This window comes from Rana temporaria, chromosome 1 (genome assembly GCF_905171775.1).
Source record: "Rana temporaria chromosome 1, aRanTem1.1, whole genome shotgun sequence".
Taxonomy (NCBI): Eukaryota; Metazoa; Chordata; class Amphibia; order Anura; family Ranidae; genus Rana; species Rana temporaria.
In genome coordinates this window covers 34,902,083-34,918,847 of record NC_053489.1, presented here as the reverse complement: position 1 = coordinate 34,918,847, position 16,765 = coordinate 34,902,083, and the positions used below count along the sequence as shown (strand labels likewise).

The following is a 16,765-nucleotide window of genomic DNA, read 5'->3' as shown; positions in this document are numbered from 1 at the left end:
AGAGCTGTGGGCTCTATATCATTTTTTTTATCATGTTACAACACTCCACTACCGATGATTGGAATGTTTTAATTGCATGTCGATCGGTGGGTGGTTAAGTGGGGATTTATCAAGGCCAAGGTATTATATGTTTATATTATACTTCAGCTTTAAAGCCCAGACAATCTATTCTTCGTCGACAGGTTGTTTAATGTTTTTATTGTGTGGCTGGAGGATGACAAGTTTCAGAAAGGAGATGTCTACATACCATCCTTGACCAAACATTACGACCCGCACCGATTGGCCAAGATCATGCGCGGCGAGCAGGTGAGAAGAAAAATGACCGAAAGACCACCATACAGACTGTCAGCTTGTGATATAATTCATATGACTGTGGAATCTCAGGCTTTTGGCTAAGATCAAGTGTAGTATCTGTTCTTATCAGTCATTGGGAAGGAAAGGAGACCGTCTGTTCCTCCTGCTGTATGGGGGCGCTAGCGAGTATCTTTTCTGATATAATTGGTAAGGAATAGTGATGGCGGTGGGAGAGCCTTTTTATTTTTCATACATCACGGGACACAGAGTCAAGCTAATATTCATTACCTGCTGGGTTATACTTTATCATCAGGTGAACGACACTGGTAGATCAAAGATCTTTAGACAGGAAGTGCCCCTTCTTATATAACCCCTCCTATACATACGGGAAGCACATCAGTTTTTTACCAGTGTCTTCAAGGTGGATTGCACGGTTTGTTTGAGCTCTCTGAGCTCCAGGTCTATATTCCCACAAACGGTTCCAATGAATCAAGGGATTAGCCAATTGGATCCATTTGACACAGGCTTTTATGCTTTAAAAAATGATACCCGAGTCTCTCAAAAAAGATTATTAATCCTGCAAGGTTTTGCCTGTAATGTGACCTCCGGGCGCTGGACCCTGCGGAGTGGAAATCCTGGACACTACAGTGCTACAGCATTTCATGCAGGGTGCTATACAGGTCCAAGGGAGTGGACCCTAAACATGAAAGGGTACCCAGTCCTTGAAGGTCCCGTGTGACTGGAATCCACCATGAAGGGTAAAGATTGGGCCCTTCGTTTCTAAGTGGCCCTGTGCCTGGACGGGTAAGTGAAACCCCTTAATTGTTGTTATATTGTGGGGTGTCCCAATTATTGTAACAATCGGTCAAACTAGCTAAAGGCTGGACACCTGTATGCGGTGACCATACAGGGGAGTCCCTAGTTGCAGGCAAACTGTCTAAATTCTGATTCCTTCTGGTAGAGATGTGGCTGCAGTCGTCTGGCTGAAGGCTGTCAGAGAAGCCCGTGGTGTATGTGCCCCTGGAGTGGCAGTCCAAGGGTGCTGTAAATCTCACAGGTGTGGACGATGATCTTAAATTTTGTTGGCACCAAAGTCACTGCACCATATACACACTTTTCTTTATCGTTACATCACGGGACACAGAGCGGCATTCATTACTATATGGGTTATATGGAGTACCTTCAGGTGATGGACACTGGCAATCTCAAACAGGAAATGCCCCTCCCTATATAACCCCCTCCCATAGGAGGAGTACCTCAGTTTTTACGCCAGTGTCTTAGGTGTTGGTCATGGTTTAGCTTGCCTCCGCATCCTTGGGATTAGGTGAGCTAACCGGTTCTGTCCAAAGGCCTCAGCGCTAAAGTGGTCAGTAACCGGACCCCAAACCCTTGGGGTATAGCCCATAATGCTTTTCTTTTTAGAGAGCTGGACCCTGGGCCCAGAACTTAGAAACCTTTGGGTGCCTAATGTTTCTGTTGCCAGAGTGCTATATGGGCCCAGGACAGTGGATCCTTCATAGGAACCCAGGGCCTGAAGGTCTAGACATCCCCACGGAGATGTGGGAAGATTGGGCCTCTTGCTTGGCAAAGTCCTGCGGCATGGAGCAGGTAAGTGAGGGGAAAACTTGCGGAACTTGGTTCTTAGCAGGTTTTTTCTGGGGGGTCACAGGGGACATGCCTAAAGTTATGCGCTGCATCTGGCAAACTAGTCACATATCTTAATGATAGGATGGCTCTATGTGTATTATTCCCCATAAGAAATGACCTCCCTTGTAGTGTTGGAAAAGCATTGAGTGGGGCCTGTGTGATATAAAGTGTATGTGTGTGTCAGAGAGCTGTGCTTACCTGCAAGCCTCCAGGCGATGCTCCATCAGTCTTCCTCCTCAGAGCCTTCAAGCAGGCAAAACGCTGACCTCCTCGTGGTTCCAGGCTGGAGCAGAGAGGCTCCCTTCCCCCCAACCCCCCCCCCCCTATCGGCGGGCGCGCGCGCTTTCACGTGTTATAGGCGCAATTCGCGCCGTTTAGCTGAGGGGGGAAGGGCGGGTCAGTGGCTTACGGAAGGGGCGGCCCTTCCTTTTTCGTTCCAAACAGCTCATTCGATACATTGGAACTGGGGAGGAAAGACCAGAGCGGCAGCACGGGGCGCCGAGGACACACAGTGGCCAGAAAGGATATTGCAGTCTTCAGAAGACTGTTTTCAAGCCTAGAAATAGGCTGTTTCTTTTCCATCTCATAGTTTTTCTTGCAATACTACTCAGGGGGACAGAATGTTTTTTCTTTCCTGGATTTGAAAAAAAAAAGAAAAAAAAGAGATTGAAAAAAAAAAAAAAAAAAAAAAAGTCATCTAGGGGAGAGGAAGCATTTTTTATCCCACAAACAGGTGTTTGGGCAATTAACTATTTATAGTTCCAAGTACCAATAAGCTAGCAGGTGTACCTCGGTATTGTACCATGGCATCCGGGTCAGAGGGTACAAGAGGTGGGGATTCCCCCAGAGAGTCTGAGGTCTCGGACAAAGTTATGCCGCTGCTTTCCCCACAGGGAGCCTTGGGGCCATCGGGATCTGGGGCTGGAGCTGGCGCGGGTCAGTCCAACCCTAAGATGGTCACGGACGAGGTATTACTCACCTCTTTAAAGGAGTTGGAGAAAAGAATGGGAAAAATGATAGCCACAGCTATGCGGGGCAGTAAACGGATTAGATCTCCGTCGCCCGAGCGCGGACCCTCAGAAGAGGAGGTCCTTTCCTCAGGGGAATTGGACGACCTCTTGGACAAGGACCAAGTAGGTTCAGGGATCGAAGATCCGGATACAGAGGAGTCTGGAGCAGTCTCCCAAGGGGAGAGCTGGTGGATTCAAGCCTTAACGGACTTGGTCCATAATGCATTCAACTTGCCAGTACCAGATCTCCAGGTATCGACGGTTTCAGCTTTGGGCTCACTGAGGGCGCCTCAAAGCAATGCAGTGTTTCCGATCCACCCTCTACTAGAGGGAGTTTTGTTCCAAGATTGGAACAAGCCAGATAAAATCTTCTTACTAAAAGATTCTCTGCCCTATATCCTATGGAAGATAAATTTTCCAAGAGATGGGCTACTCCTGCAGTGGACGCAGCCATCTCATGTGTTAACAAATCGTTAACATGCCCTGTAGAAAACATACAGGTATTCAAGGATCCAGTTGATAAACGCTTGGAAGCACTACTTAAGAACTCCTTCACTACTGCAGGGGCAGTAGTACAGCCAGCTGTGGCTGCGATTGGGGTTGCTCAAGCATTATCGGATCAAATTAAGCAGATGCTTAAACTTATTCCTGCCCAGCAGGCAGAAGATTTTTCGGATGTCCCTAGGGCCATATGTTTTACGGTAGACGCAATTAAGGATTCTATCCAGCAAGCGTCACGTTTATCGTTATCCCTTATCCATATGAGAAGACTCTTATGGTTAAAAAGCTGGGAGGCCGAGCCCCCATGCAAGAAGCTCCTGGTAGGGCTCCCCTTCCATGGAGGACGACTCTTCGGAGAAGACCTAGATAAGTACATTCAGACCATTTCAAACGGCAAAAGTACTCTCTTGCCAACTAAGAAGAAGCTTCAGGGGCCTGCGTTTAAACGACAGTACTCCCCTGGGCAGGGGCCCTCTAATGCCAAACAGTATCGACGGCCTCCTGCGAAAGCAAACTTCGGCTTCAACAGCAAGTCACAAGGACAGGCTGCTAGAGGCAGAAAGCAGTGGTTTCGCAAACCAGCAAGACCAGCCCCCAAGCCGACCTTATGAAGGGGCGCCCCCACCCACGAAGGTGGGGGGAAGGCTGCGACTCTTTTCAGAGGTTTGGGAAGTCAGCATTCCCGACGAGTGGGTACGGTCTTCCGTGGCCACGGGCTACAAATTAGATTTCCTAAAGTTTCCTCCTCCTCATTTCCAGGAGTCGAGGATTCCAAACGATCCGGAGAAGGGAGCCGCATTAATGTCGGCATTAAATCATCTACTTTCCCAGGAAGTAATAGTAGAGGTACCAGTCCTGGAACAGGGGCTGGGTTTCTACTCCAACCTATTCATCATCCCAAAGTCCAATGGAGATGTCAGGCCAATTTTGGACCTAAAGATGGTAAATGCATACCTAAAAGTCCGCTTATTTCGGATGGAATCCGTGCGGTCAGCAGCTGCCACACTCCAAAAGGACGACTTCATGGCGTCCATAGACATAAAGGATGCCTACCTTCATGTTCCAATTTATCAGCCACATCAAAGATATCTACGCTTCATGGTGGCTTCGCGTCATTTCCAATTCGTGGCGCTTCCCTTCGGGTTGGCTACGGCCCCCCGGGTGTTCACGAAGGTCCTAGCTCCAATCCTAGCCAAGCTAAGGATCCAAGGGGTCACGATCCTAGCATACCTGGACGACCTCCTAGTCATAGATCACTCGTCTCCCGGCTTGGAGCGAGCAGTGGCCCTCACGGTCCAATACCTCGAGAAATTCGGCTGGGTCCTAAATCGAGAAAAGTCAGCTTTCCTGCCCACAAGGCAGTTGGAGTATCTCGGCATGAGATTAGACACAGAACAACAAGGAGTGTTTCTACCTCTGAGGAAGGTCAAAGCCATCAAGGAATTAATCCTACTGGTTCTAAACAAGAAGGAACCGACTATTCGCCTATGTATGAGGTTACTAGGCAAGATGGTGGCCACATTCGAGGCGGTACCATACGCCCAGAGCCACACTCGCATCCTGCAGGCAGCCATCCTGTCAGCATGGAGCAGAAGGCCACAGGCCTTGGATATCCCGTTGCCGCTCTCATCAAGAGTCCGACAAAGTCTGTGTTGGTGGTTAGACCCTCAGAATCTACTGAAGGGGAAGTCTTTCAGCCCAGTGGCTTGGAAGATAGTGACCACAGACGCCAGCCTGACGGGCTGGGGAGCAATTTTGGATGGTTGCACTCGCCAAGGTACTTGGGCGAAGCCAGAAAGGCAGTTGCCCATCAACATCTTGGAGCTCAGAGCTGCTCGACTAGCCCTCAGGGCTTGGACGTCAAAATTGCAGGGGTTCCCGGTGAGAATTCAATCAGACAATGCCACGGCCGTGGCATACATAAATCACCAAGGGGGAACCAGGAGTCAAGCCGCTCAGAGAGAGGTGAGCTTGATTCTCCTATGGGCAGAGGCTCATGTGCCCTGCATATCGGCAATATTCATTCCAGGAGTGGACAACTTTCAGGCGGACTTCTTAAGCCGCCAGACTCTATTGCCGGGGGAATGGTCTCTGCATCCACAAATCTTTCGAGCACTCTGCCAAAGATGGGGAGTGCCGGACGTGGATATCATGGCATCGAGACTCAACAAGAAGCTAGACAGGTTCATGTCCCGCTCAAGGGATCCAATGGCCTGCGGAACCAATGCGTTGGTTTGCCCTTGGCATCAGTTCAAACTTCTTTATGCGTTTCCCCCGCTCCAGTTACTACCCCGCCTGCTGCGCAGGATCCGGGTGGAGCACATACCAGTTATCCTGGTAGCTCCAGCATGGCCCAGAAGGGCATGGTACTCACTAATCTTAGGGATGGTAGTGGGAGACCCTTGGACTCTTCCTCTACGGCCAGACCTGCTATCGCAAGGTCCGATCCTCCACCCTGCCTTACGGCATCTAAATTTAACGGCCTGGAAGCTGAATCCCTGATTCTCAGGGGTAGAGGTCTGTCTCAGAAAGTAATCTCTACCCTAATCAGAGCCAGGAAACCGGTCTCTAGGGTGATTTATCACAGGGTCTGGAAGGCCTATGTAGGCTGGTGTGAGTCCAAGCTATGGCTTCCTCGCAAGTTCACCATCGATAGAGTTTTAAGTTTTCTCCAGCTAGGAGTGGATAAAGGATTGGCATTAAGCACAATCAAAGGACAGATTTCTGCTCTGTCAGTGTGGTTTCAGCGGCCGCTGGCCACCCACTCGCTGGTTAAGACCTTCCTTCAAGGGGTCTTGCGTATTAAACCTCCAGTTAAATCCCCGCTTTGTCCGTGGGATTTAAATCTTGTTCTGTCAAGTTTACAGAAACAACCGTTTGAGCCGTTGGCTGAAATTCCTTTGATTCTACTGACAAGGAAGTTAGTATTTTTGGTCGCCATAGTTTCCGCAAGAAGAGTATCGGAACTGGCGGCCTTATCCTGTAAGGAACCATATCTTATTTTTCATAGGGACAGGGTCGTTCTCCGCCCTCATCCTTCCTTCCTACCGAAGGTTATATCCAGTTTTCATTTGAACCAGGATTTGGTATTACCATCCTTCTTCCCTAAACCTACTTCCAGAAAGGAAGGGTTGCTGCATACCTTGGATATTGTCAGGGCCATGAAGGCCTATCTTAAAGATACAAAGAAGATCCGGAAAACAGATGTGCTGTTCATTTTACCGGATGGGCCCAAGAAGGGGCAGGCAGCTGCAAAGTCCACCATTTCTAGGTGGATTAAGCAATTAATCACTCAGGCCTACGGCTTGAAAGGGTTGCCTCCTCCAGTATCATTAAGGGCTCATTCTACTAGGGCCATGGGCGCCTCCTGGGCAGCACACCACCAGATCTCTATGGCTCAAGTTTGCAAGGCGGCAACCTGGTCTTCTGTCCACACGTTTACAAAATTCTACCAGTTGGACGTAAGAAGGAATTCTGATACAGCCTTTGGGCAGGCAGTGCTGCAGGCTGCAGTTTGAGACCCTCGGATTCCGGGGGCTCCTCTTTTTTGAGTTAAATTTAAAATTTAAGATTATTTTTCTCAACTAAGTTGGATTTATTATGATTTGAGTATTTCTCTAAATTAAATCCTTTTGTCTTGGAGATGTTCTCCCTCCCCTCATTGTAAGCATTGCTTTGGGACATCCCATATAGTAATGAATGCCGCTCTGTGTCCCGTGATGTAACGATAAAGAAAAAGAGATTTTTAATACAGCTTACCTGTAAAATCTTTTTCTTGGAGTACATCACGGGACACAGAGCTCCCACCCCTCTTTTGAGGACCATTTTGGGAGGCATACTGCTTGCTACAAAACTGAGGTACTCCTCCTATGGGAGGGGGTTATATAGGGAGGGGCATTTCCTGTTTGAGATTGCCAGTGTCCATCACCTGAAGGTACTCCATATAACCCATATAGTAATGAATGCCGCTCTGTGTCCCGTGATGTACTCCAAGAAAAAGATTTTACAGGTAAGCTGTATTAAAAATCTCTTTTTTCACACCTGCCTCAAGGGCCGGGCCTTTTGGCTGGAACCAGAGGAATTTTTGTTTCCTGATGGAAGGACCTGCTATGTTATTACACAATGGCACTTCTCCACCCAGCTTTGCCCACTTTTATGTTTTGTCACTTGCACTGTGCACTTTACTCACCGTGATTAGTAGGGTGTTGGTCCGCTCCTTGGACCTTCCCTGAAAGTCTTGGGAGGGGGTGGACAGGACAAGGCCTTCTGGTCTGGTTCACCCTCTCTCATGGGGTCTCCCTTCAGGGGAGCCCCACCTAGGACTTGGGGTTGGTCTGTTTTGGCAGACCTCCCAGAGAATGGGGCCTGCCTCATTTTGGCCTGTCAGGAGCCTTGCAGCCCGGAGGATCAGGGGAAGGGTCTTTCCTCTTCAGAGGAGGTCCATGTGTACACTTTTTTGTGTCCTCGGACAAGGGGAGGGGCAATATATGACGACGCGTGGCGGGGAAAACACAGCTATTCAAATGAAAGCTGTTATGTTCCCCGCACACTTTTTCTCTGCCTACACAGGTGGGCCACTGGAGACCTACTCAAGGCTGCATTTGGGGACATGGCTGCATTTGGGGACACAAGGCTACACATGGCTGCATTTGGGGACACAAGGCTGCATTTGGGGACACAAGGCTACACATGGCTGCAGTTGGGGACACAAGGCTACACATGGCTGCATTTGGGGACACATGGCTGCATTTGGGGACACAAGGCTACACATGGCTGCATTTGGGGACACAAGGCTACACATGGCTGCATTTGGGGACACAAGGCTACACATGGCTGCATTTGGGGACACATGGCTGCATTTGGGGACACAAGGCTACACATGGCTGCATTTGGGGACACAAGGCTACACATGGCTGCATTTGGGGACACAAGGCTACACATGGCTGCATTTGGGGACACAAGGCTACACATGGCTGCATTTGGGGACACAAGGCTGCATTTGGGGACACAAGGCTACACATGGCTGCATTTGGGGACACAAGGCTACACATGGCTGCATTTGGGGACACAAGGCTACACATGGCTGCATTTGGGGACACAAGGCTACACATGGCTGCATTTGGGGACACAAGGCTACACATGGCTGCATTTGGGGACACAAGGCTGCATTTGGGGACACAAGGCTACACATGGCTGCATTTGGGGACACAAGGCTACACATGGCTGCATTTGGGGACACAAGGCTACACATGGCTGCATTTGGGGACACATGGACACATTTTTAAAAAAAAGTATCGGTACTTGGTCCTAAAAAAGTGGTATCGGGACAACCCTAGTTGCCACAGAAGACAGACTTGTATTTCTCAATGGAACATAAGTGAAGTAATTACCACACTTTGTAGTCCATTGAGGCGTCCTCCATCTCCCCAATTTAGAGCAGGCACATATCAGGAATATGAAGTGTTGGGGTAACAAACGCTTTAAATGCAATTTTTCTCAGAAATTCTGTGATTTATTACATTTGTTTTGGCGTTTTGCTAGAACATTTATAAAATAAGAACAATTACAAGAAAACATATTTTTATCCAGATCAGCTTTAATGTTGCTGTGTGTACTTTTATGGTTTTACCCCAGGAAGCAAAATGTTTTATAGATTTCTTTTATCATTTAAAGCCCTTCTTCAGGATAAATAGAACAGTCTTAGCAGTACTAATGATGTGCTCTGTCTTTAGAATCTATGGATGGAGTTTATCAACATGGAACGGATCATGTTTGAAATTCAGGAAGCTGTCAATGCTTGGACCCAAATCAAGGTGGAGATGGACACCAGTTTGCTGACTCCGGCTCTCACAGTGGATACTCCACTCTCAGCCACAGGTACCGTATGAAGTGCCAGCTACTCTTCTAAGGTTATTGTGACTCGACAGTTGTTTACCGTGACCAAACTTCTGTCAGGCCACATGGTTATTATAACCCACTTAAAGGGGGTTGTAAAGGTAACATTTTTTCCCCTTGAGGCCTCGTACACACAACTGAACATGTCTGCTGAAACTTTTGCAAGAAAATTACTTAGAACCCCCAATATTATATATATTTTTTTCTAACACCTTAGAGAATAAAATGGTGGTCGTTGCAATACTTTTCGTCACATCGTATTTGCCCAGCTGTCTTACAAGTGCACTTTTTTTGGGGAAAAAAACACATGTTTTAATAAAAAAATTAGACAACGGAAAAGTGAAATAGAAAAGACACATGATGCAAAAAATAGAAAACGGGGAAAATCCCCCAGTGGGGTTTTTAGGCAGCAAAATTGTAAAAATTGCAAAGGTGTATAGTAAAAAGTTTTATTGTATAAAATGTAGTAGAATCATAAACGGTTGAGATACGAGCTCTGGTATAAAATCTTGTACAGAGTGCGCATGCGCGGGCAACGGTGATGGCTGCCTGAACCGTGAGCTCCGCTCCAGGCTTACACCGCGGCGCCCGTAGCTCGGTACACGGCTACCCAAGGGCTGAGTAAGACCACAGGCAGACTCCTCAGGACAGCGGGCACACGTTGGCACCTCCCGGTCTGCAGTAAACCGGCGTTTTATAGCCGCATTTGGAAGCTGGGAAACCGTGAGGAGAATCCAAGATGGCCGCCACGCGGCTGCCTCAGGCCCAAATGCACAGCCTTAATGACCAGGGAACACACAGGTCAGTGCAGTCCTTCTCCCCCCAACAAATCACCCCTGAAGCCATGGGGATTTCCTCACAATTGTGCTCCCTGTCCCCGGATATCAATGGCTATTTGAATAAGCCCACGGTGACTGATTTATCTCCCTCATCTCAGGGAACTATAGCGTCACTACAGCAGAGTCCCCTCAGCCATGACGCACATTCACTGGGCTCTACTATCCTAATGGAGGATCTTTTCCTCAAGTTTTCAACATTATTGGAAAGAGGACTGTCCCAAACTGCAGCTAAAATCACGGGTGACTTAAAGGCAGATTTTCAATCCCTGGGCACTAGGATTGAGGCTATTGAAAACAAGATGGAGGAGACGATTGCAGCTACATCCCAGAACTACAGTCAAATACAAACACTACAGGATCAATTGGATATGGCAATGTACCGCATAGACGACCTAGAGAACAGATCAAAGAGGTCGAATATTAGAATCCGAGGACTGTCCCTGAAGCAGTGCAAGACCTAATTAAAAGTCTCCTCCCTAACGTCTCCCCGCAGCAATTGGAGCTGGACAGGGCTCATAGGGCTTTGGGGCCTCCCAGGAAAGATGGCTCTCCGAGAGACATCATCGCCAAACCCCATCATTACTCCATTAAAGAGGAAGTCATGAGGCAAGCAAGATCTGCTCAGATTATAATGTGCCAGGGACATCAGGTACAACTTTATGCAGACCTATCTCCTTCCACTATTCAGAGACGGCGATCCCTAAAGCCTCTGCTTCTAGCTTTAAACCAGAAAGCAATCAAATATAAGTGGGCTTTTCCATTTGCAGTCAAGTTTACAATCAATGGCAAGCCTCACACTTTTTCCACCCTGTCTGAAGGGGAAAGCTTACTCCTACGCCTGAAGCTTATTGCGCAAGAATCGGACATGGACACTTCCTGCGCTGGCCAAGGATCTAATAAACGCGCTATCCCTACCAGCCCCCCATCCCCACTGTGGCTGAAGAATAAAAACAAGAAAGCCAGAGACAATGGAGCTACCTGAGGATGTGACTCTCCTACTTTAACAGTGTGTTCCTGTTAACCTTAGTGCTTGGTCCTGGATGGACTGAACGAACCGACTTGATTCTTTCCTTGACTTACCTCCAACTTTCTGGTGACTCTTCCAACTCTTCGTCCTGAACCTTATGGACTGGTTTCCTCTAATTATTTAGTTATTCCATATGCCTTTAGCTTTGCAAGGTTTATCCTCTTCCTTTAACGGGCTCCTCCTGTTGCCTTGTCGTTTCCCTGTGTCGGAGCTCCCCCCACTGAGCTCAGGGGGGGGTTACATTCATGGCCACTTACTTAAATGACCTGAGGTTCCTTTCGTTATTCTTCTTATATACAAATTTACTGTACTTATTTGGAGGAGTGACGCCATTTCGTCACTGAGGCCATCCGGTGGTCGGTTCGGGCCCCAGCCGTCACAATTTTGGGGGTGGTGGGCGCCTGGGTCGACTGCTTGGGGCCACTTATTTACCAATAGAGATCCCTTTTACTGTTGTGTACCGTTTCATTATTTTTTTTGGCTCCATATTCCTAATTGTTGGGTGCCCGGTCTCGGTCTGGTTCTAATGCGCCTCCATCCAGCCGTCGGACACCTAATGGTCTCCGAGGGGTGGACAGCTCGCTCCTATTTAGGGGGAGCTGACTATGGTCTCAATTTCCTGAGCTACTGGGGCTTCTCCTCCCCGGCGCTCAGTCTTCCACTTCTAGGAGAGCTGTTTGATTCTATTCTTTCCTGTCCGCCCTTACCTTACCCTTTTAATCCCTATTTATTTGCATATATGCCTAACATCTGTTATGCTTACAGGTTCATCACTCCTTCAATTTACCTCTAGGGGTACAGTCCTCGTGGCTTTGAATACTTCTAGATCCAGTTCCTCCCGGGACCCGAAACTACAAAGGGTGAGTGGGGGTCACTTATGCCGGGGTGCCAACTCTATGCTCCATGGCTAACACGTTAGATCTTAACCTCCGCATTGCCTCCCATAATGTGCAAGGCATAAACTCTCCGATTAAACGGAGAAAGGTGATGGATCACTACAAATCTCTTCATCTTGATGTCATCATGTTGCAAGAGACTCATTTTCCTATCCGATACAGCCCTACTTTTCTCCACCCATACTTCCCTCAATTCTATTTAGCCAGTGCCGAAAACAAAACTAAAGGGGTGGCAATTCTGTTCTCCAAGAAATATGCCTTTGTCAAAATATCTAATATTTCTGATCCAGAAGGGAGGTTTTTATTAGTGAAAGGTAAGATAGGGGATCAATTATTCTCTCTTGTATCTTATTATACCCCTAACAGGGGGCAAGCTAAATTTTTCAAGACGATGCTTGACACCCTATCTCCCGAACTAGAGGGCACCATAGTCTTCGGAGGAGACTCCAATACAGCCCTCGATCAGGGCTTAGACAAAACTAAACCGCCTGGATCTAGACTGATACGTCCAACAAGAGAAAGTCTTAAAATTGCAAAACTTTTACACGACTATGGCCTTGCTGACACATGGAGAGAACTCAACCCCTCTAAAAGAGACTACACTAATTTTTCTCACCCACATCTTACATATGCTCGCATAGACCATATCCTCACTCCTTCCACCACTCTCCCGGCTGTCCTGTCTGCCTCTATAAGGGACTCTGCATTATCTGACCATTCCTTAGTTATCATATCTCTTAAGTTGGGTACTCGGGAGGGGTCGCGCACGTTCTGGAGACTGAATGAGTCTTTACTCTCTGAGCCAGCCAGAGTTTCGGAGATAGGTAAAGCCCTGATGGAATACTTTAAACTTAATGACACAGGGGAAGTGTCCAAAGAAACGCTTTGGGCTGCCCACAAGGCCTTCATCAGGGGAAAGCTCATTCAGATCTCCTCGCGAGTAAAACGGGAAAGGATAGCTGACATAGATAAATTGTAAACTGAATATATATCCCTTAAGGCAATGCATAAGAAAAACCCTTCCGGAGTTCCCACCTCCCTGCTTGACAATGCCAGGTTAGCTCTTAACCTGGCTCTTACGACCCGCGCAGAGAAATCAATCAGGTGGAGTAAACACAAATTCCACACCCAGGCAGATAGAATAGGCCCCCTCCTTGCGTCCAAACTTACCCCTAAATCCAAGCTCCTTTCCATGCCCAAAATTAAAATAGGGGGGCACCCTCCTACGACCAATCCATCCAGGATATTAGAGGCTTTTCAAAGCTTCTACTCACGCCTTTACGACTCCCACGCCCTGCCTACTACTGACCTAACATCGAAATTTTTAGAGGGACTCCCTATCCCTTCCCTTTCAACAGCCCACAAAGATATTATGGATTCCCCAATCACAGAGGAGGAGGTGACGGAGGTAATCAGGGGTCTCCGCAAGGGGTCAGCCCCGGGGCCGGATGACCTTCCCATCCCTTACTACAAAACCTTTGTTGACATTCTAACACCTTATATGGCCACATTTTTTTATTCTAAAGCCAAGGGCAACCCTTTTGATTCCCAGATTAACACAGCCTTTATCACAGTAATTCCCAAACCAGACAAAAACCCGGAAGATGTCCATAGCCATCGTCCGATTTCCCTCATTAACAATGATCTTAAGGTCCTCACTAAAATTCTAGCCAATAGATTAGCAGGGTTCATAGGGCAATATGTCCATGGGAACCAAGTGGGATTTATACCCGGCAGACAAGGCCCTGACCAAATTAGACGAGCAATAGATTTGGTGTCAATCCTACAAACCAATTGGACGGGAGGGACCCACCAGAAGGGATTCTTATTGTCACTGGACCTCCAGAAGGCCTTTGACTCTGTGTCTTGGGCCTATATCTACAACATACTTGAGATTTGGGGATTTGGGACTAGGTTCATGGGTATTATTCGGGCCCTTTATGCGAACCCTAGAGCACTCATAAGGATCAAAGGCCATTACTCCAAACCCATTGAAATTAGGAGAGGCACTCGACGAGGCTGCCCTTTGTCTCCTCTAGTATTCGCCATTTGCGATTGAGACTCTGGCTATTGCTATACGACAGAATCCCAATATCTCGGGAGTCCAATGTGGGGAACAAACCCACAAATGTGCCCTCTTTGCGGACGACATCCTACTGTTCTTGACCTCCCCCACCTCCACCCTCCCCAACTTATGCCGTACCCTAGACGATTTTTCCAAAATTTCGGGCCTTTCGGTTAATTATTCCAAATCACAAGCACTTAATATATCCCTATCCCCTCAAATGGTCTCGGACCTTAAACAATCTTTTAACTTTAACTGGAGTGACTCCTCCATCCAATATCTGGGCATCGCCCTAGCCGCTAAGACAGAGGCTCTATACAACCTTAATTACCCCCCCATCTATAAAAAACTAGAGGCTGATCTTCTTACATGGTCTAAATTAAATCTCTCCTGGATGGGTAGGATCAACTCAATTAAAATTACTCTGTTCCCAAGATTACTATACTTATTTCGCTCCCTTCCTATTCCAATAAGGAGGAATCGCCTAAAATCTTTTCAAAGTAAATTGCTAAAGTTTGTTTGGGGCACTTCGGGGTATCGTATACCACAGGACACGCTCTTTCGTCATAGAAGCAAGTGGGGCCTAGGACTCCCTGACCTTCACAAATATTTTCTTTCGGCTAGATTAGCACAATTCTCCACCTTATACTCCAAATTCAATACACCGGAATGGGTCAATATTGAAAAGCAAGCTATTCCTACTACTCCCCTAGACTATCTCCTCTGGTCCCCTATCAGATCCCGCCCATCTATCCTATCCCCAGTGCTATCTCAATCTTTTGCCTTATGGGATCGCCTCAGAAACAACACCTGTCTAACTTCATCTACCTGTCCTTTAGCTCATATTTTTAATAACCCTGATTTCCCGCCAGGACTACAATCTTCAGAGTTTAAGTGGTGGCTGGACAAGGGGCTGTATCGGATAGGACAGTATTTTACTTCTAGTGGTCCCATTTTCCTAGCTTACTGTATTCATACCCTGAGACTTCCTGATTCGGAGAAGGCCCACTTTAGACAAATTTCGCAATTCCTTCATAGCATCTGGAAATCTAGACCCCTTCCCCCTGACTTTACTTCATATGAAATATGGTGCGGTCAAGCCATGGAGCGGGGAGGAGGCATCTTGGTGATCTACTCAGCCCTCACTCACCCAACGGTTAAAACATCTTATATGGAGGCTTGGGAGTCTGACTTTCGAGGTAGCATAAGCTTGGAGAACTGGCACAAAGCTTTCTTCAGATCATTTCGGGGCATTCAGGGCGTCTCCCTGATGGAGGCAAGCGTAAAGGTTATTACCAGATGGTACCTCACTCCATCCAGACTAGCAGCCATGTTCCCTAATGTGGATCCCCTTTGCTTTAGGGGGTGTCAACTTAGGGACACCATGGCCCACATATGGTGGGAATGTCCTAGGATCCGCTCCTTTTGGAGAATCATTTTCAACATGATCTACAGAGTAACAGGACACCGGATCCCTAGGACTCCTAATGTTGCCCTCCTAAATGCCCATGTCCCACAACTTTCTAGACCTACCCGAAAGTTGGTCCACTTTATTTTACTTGATTCCAAAATTGCCATTGCCAAATCCTGGAAACAGCCCAGGCCGCTTGTATCGGTTGTTAGACAGAAAATTTCATGGATCATGATCCAAGAAAAATTATCCAGCATACTGGCTAATTCATCCGTGACATTCCATGAAACTTGGGCTCCCTGGGCTGACTTCGTCGGTATTCCTCTTGCCCCTGAACCTGTACTAGTTTAACTGAACTCTTGATTTCAGTTAGGCATTAAACTTCCCCTCCTTACCTTACCCCTATTCCCTTCTTCTTCTTTTTCTACTTTCCTTTTTTTTAGTTATCTCCTTTGCTATCTCTTTTGGTATATATATTTATGACTACCTACTTGAGCGTTTAATACGCTATCAAATATGGTTTGATGAGGATTCTTTTTTTTTTTTTTTTTTTGGGGGGGGGGGGTATTCCTTCTGTTACTCTTAGGCTGTTTTAGGCATCTTACCCGCATTAGTGAGAGTGGTGCGGGACTGGGACGGGGGTTGGGGGGGTCGGGGGCCTTACTCTTGGCACAGCAGGTCCCCAAATTGGGTGTTGAGGGTTTAGGCTCCGGATTACCCTTAGGCCCGGGCCCTCCCCTAAAGGGTATTGCTACTACACATCGTTTTGACTTATCTTGTACCCTCCCTAGACTGAAGTCCTACTATTATCCGATTTACCTCCCCGGATTTGTTTATTATTGTTTTCTTTGTAACTTTTTGCTAAATTTCGCAAAATGAAGTGTACTGCCCCTAAGGGCTTTGTGTTTCTTTGGATTCGTATGCAGTTGCTGTAACCCTATTTATAACCTCATTAAAAATTTATTGAAAAAAAAAAAAAATCTTGTACAATAACACACACAGCAATACAAGCAAAAAGGTTGTCGTACAACTAGGTATTTAAACATGTGCAAGTTTGAGACAAAACTGACGCGTTTCAACCCCTTGAGGGGGTCTTCTTCAGAGGTTTTTTGATGCTGCTGTAACAAAATGCATGGGTAAAAAATTTGCTTCTACAAATTACTGAAGAAGCAAAAAATAT

At 47.2% G+C, this 16,765-nt stretch overlaps 1 protein-coding gene across 1 annotated transcript in view; it reads left to right on the top strand.

Moving 5' to 3' along the window:
• The window catches only part of EPG5 (ectopic P-granules autophagy protein 5 homolog), a 186,254-nt gene that overhangs the window by 91,720 nt on the left and 77,769 nt on the right, over nt 1-16,765 (top strand). The window contains 2 exon segments of the mRNA XM_040336244.1: nt 183-306; nt 9,185-9,329. Of these exon segments, the coding sequence (XP_040192178.1) occupies nt 183-306; nt 9,185-9,329 (269 nt within the window).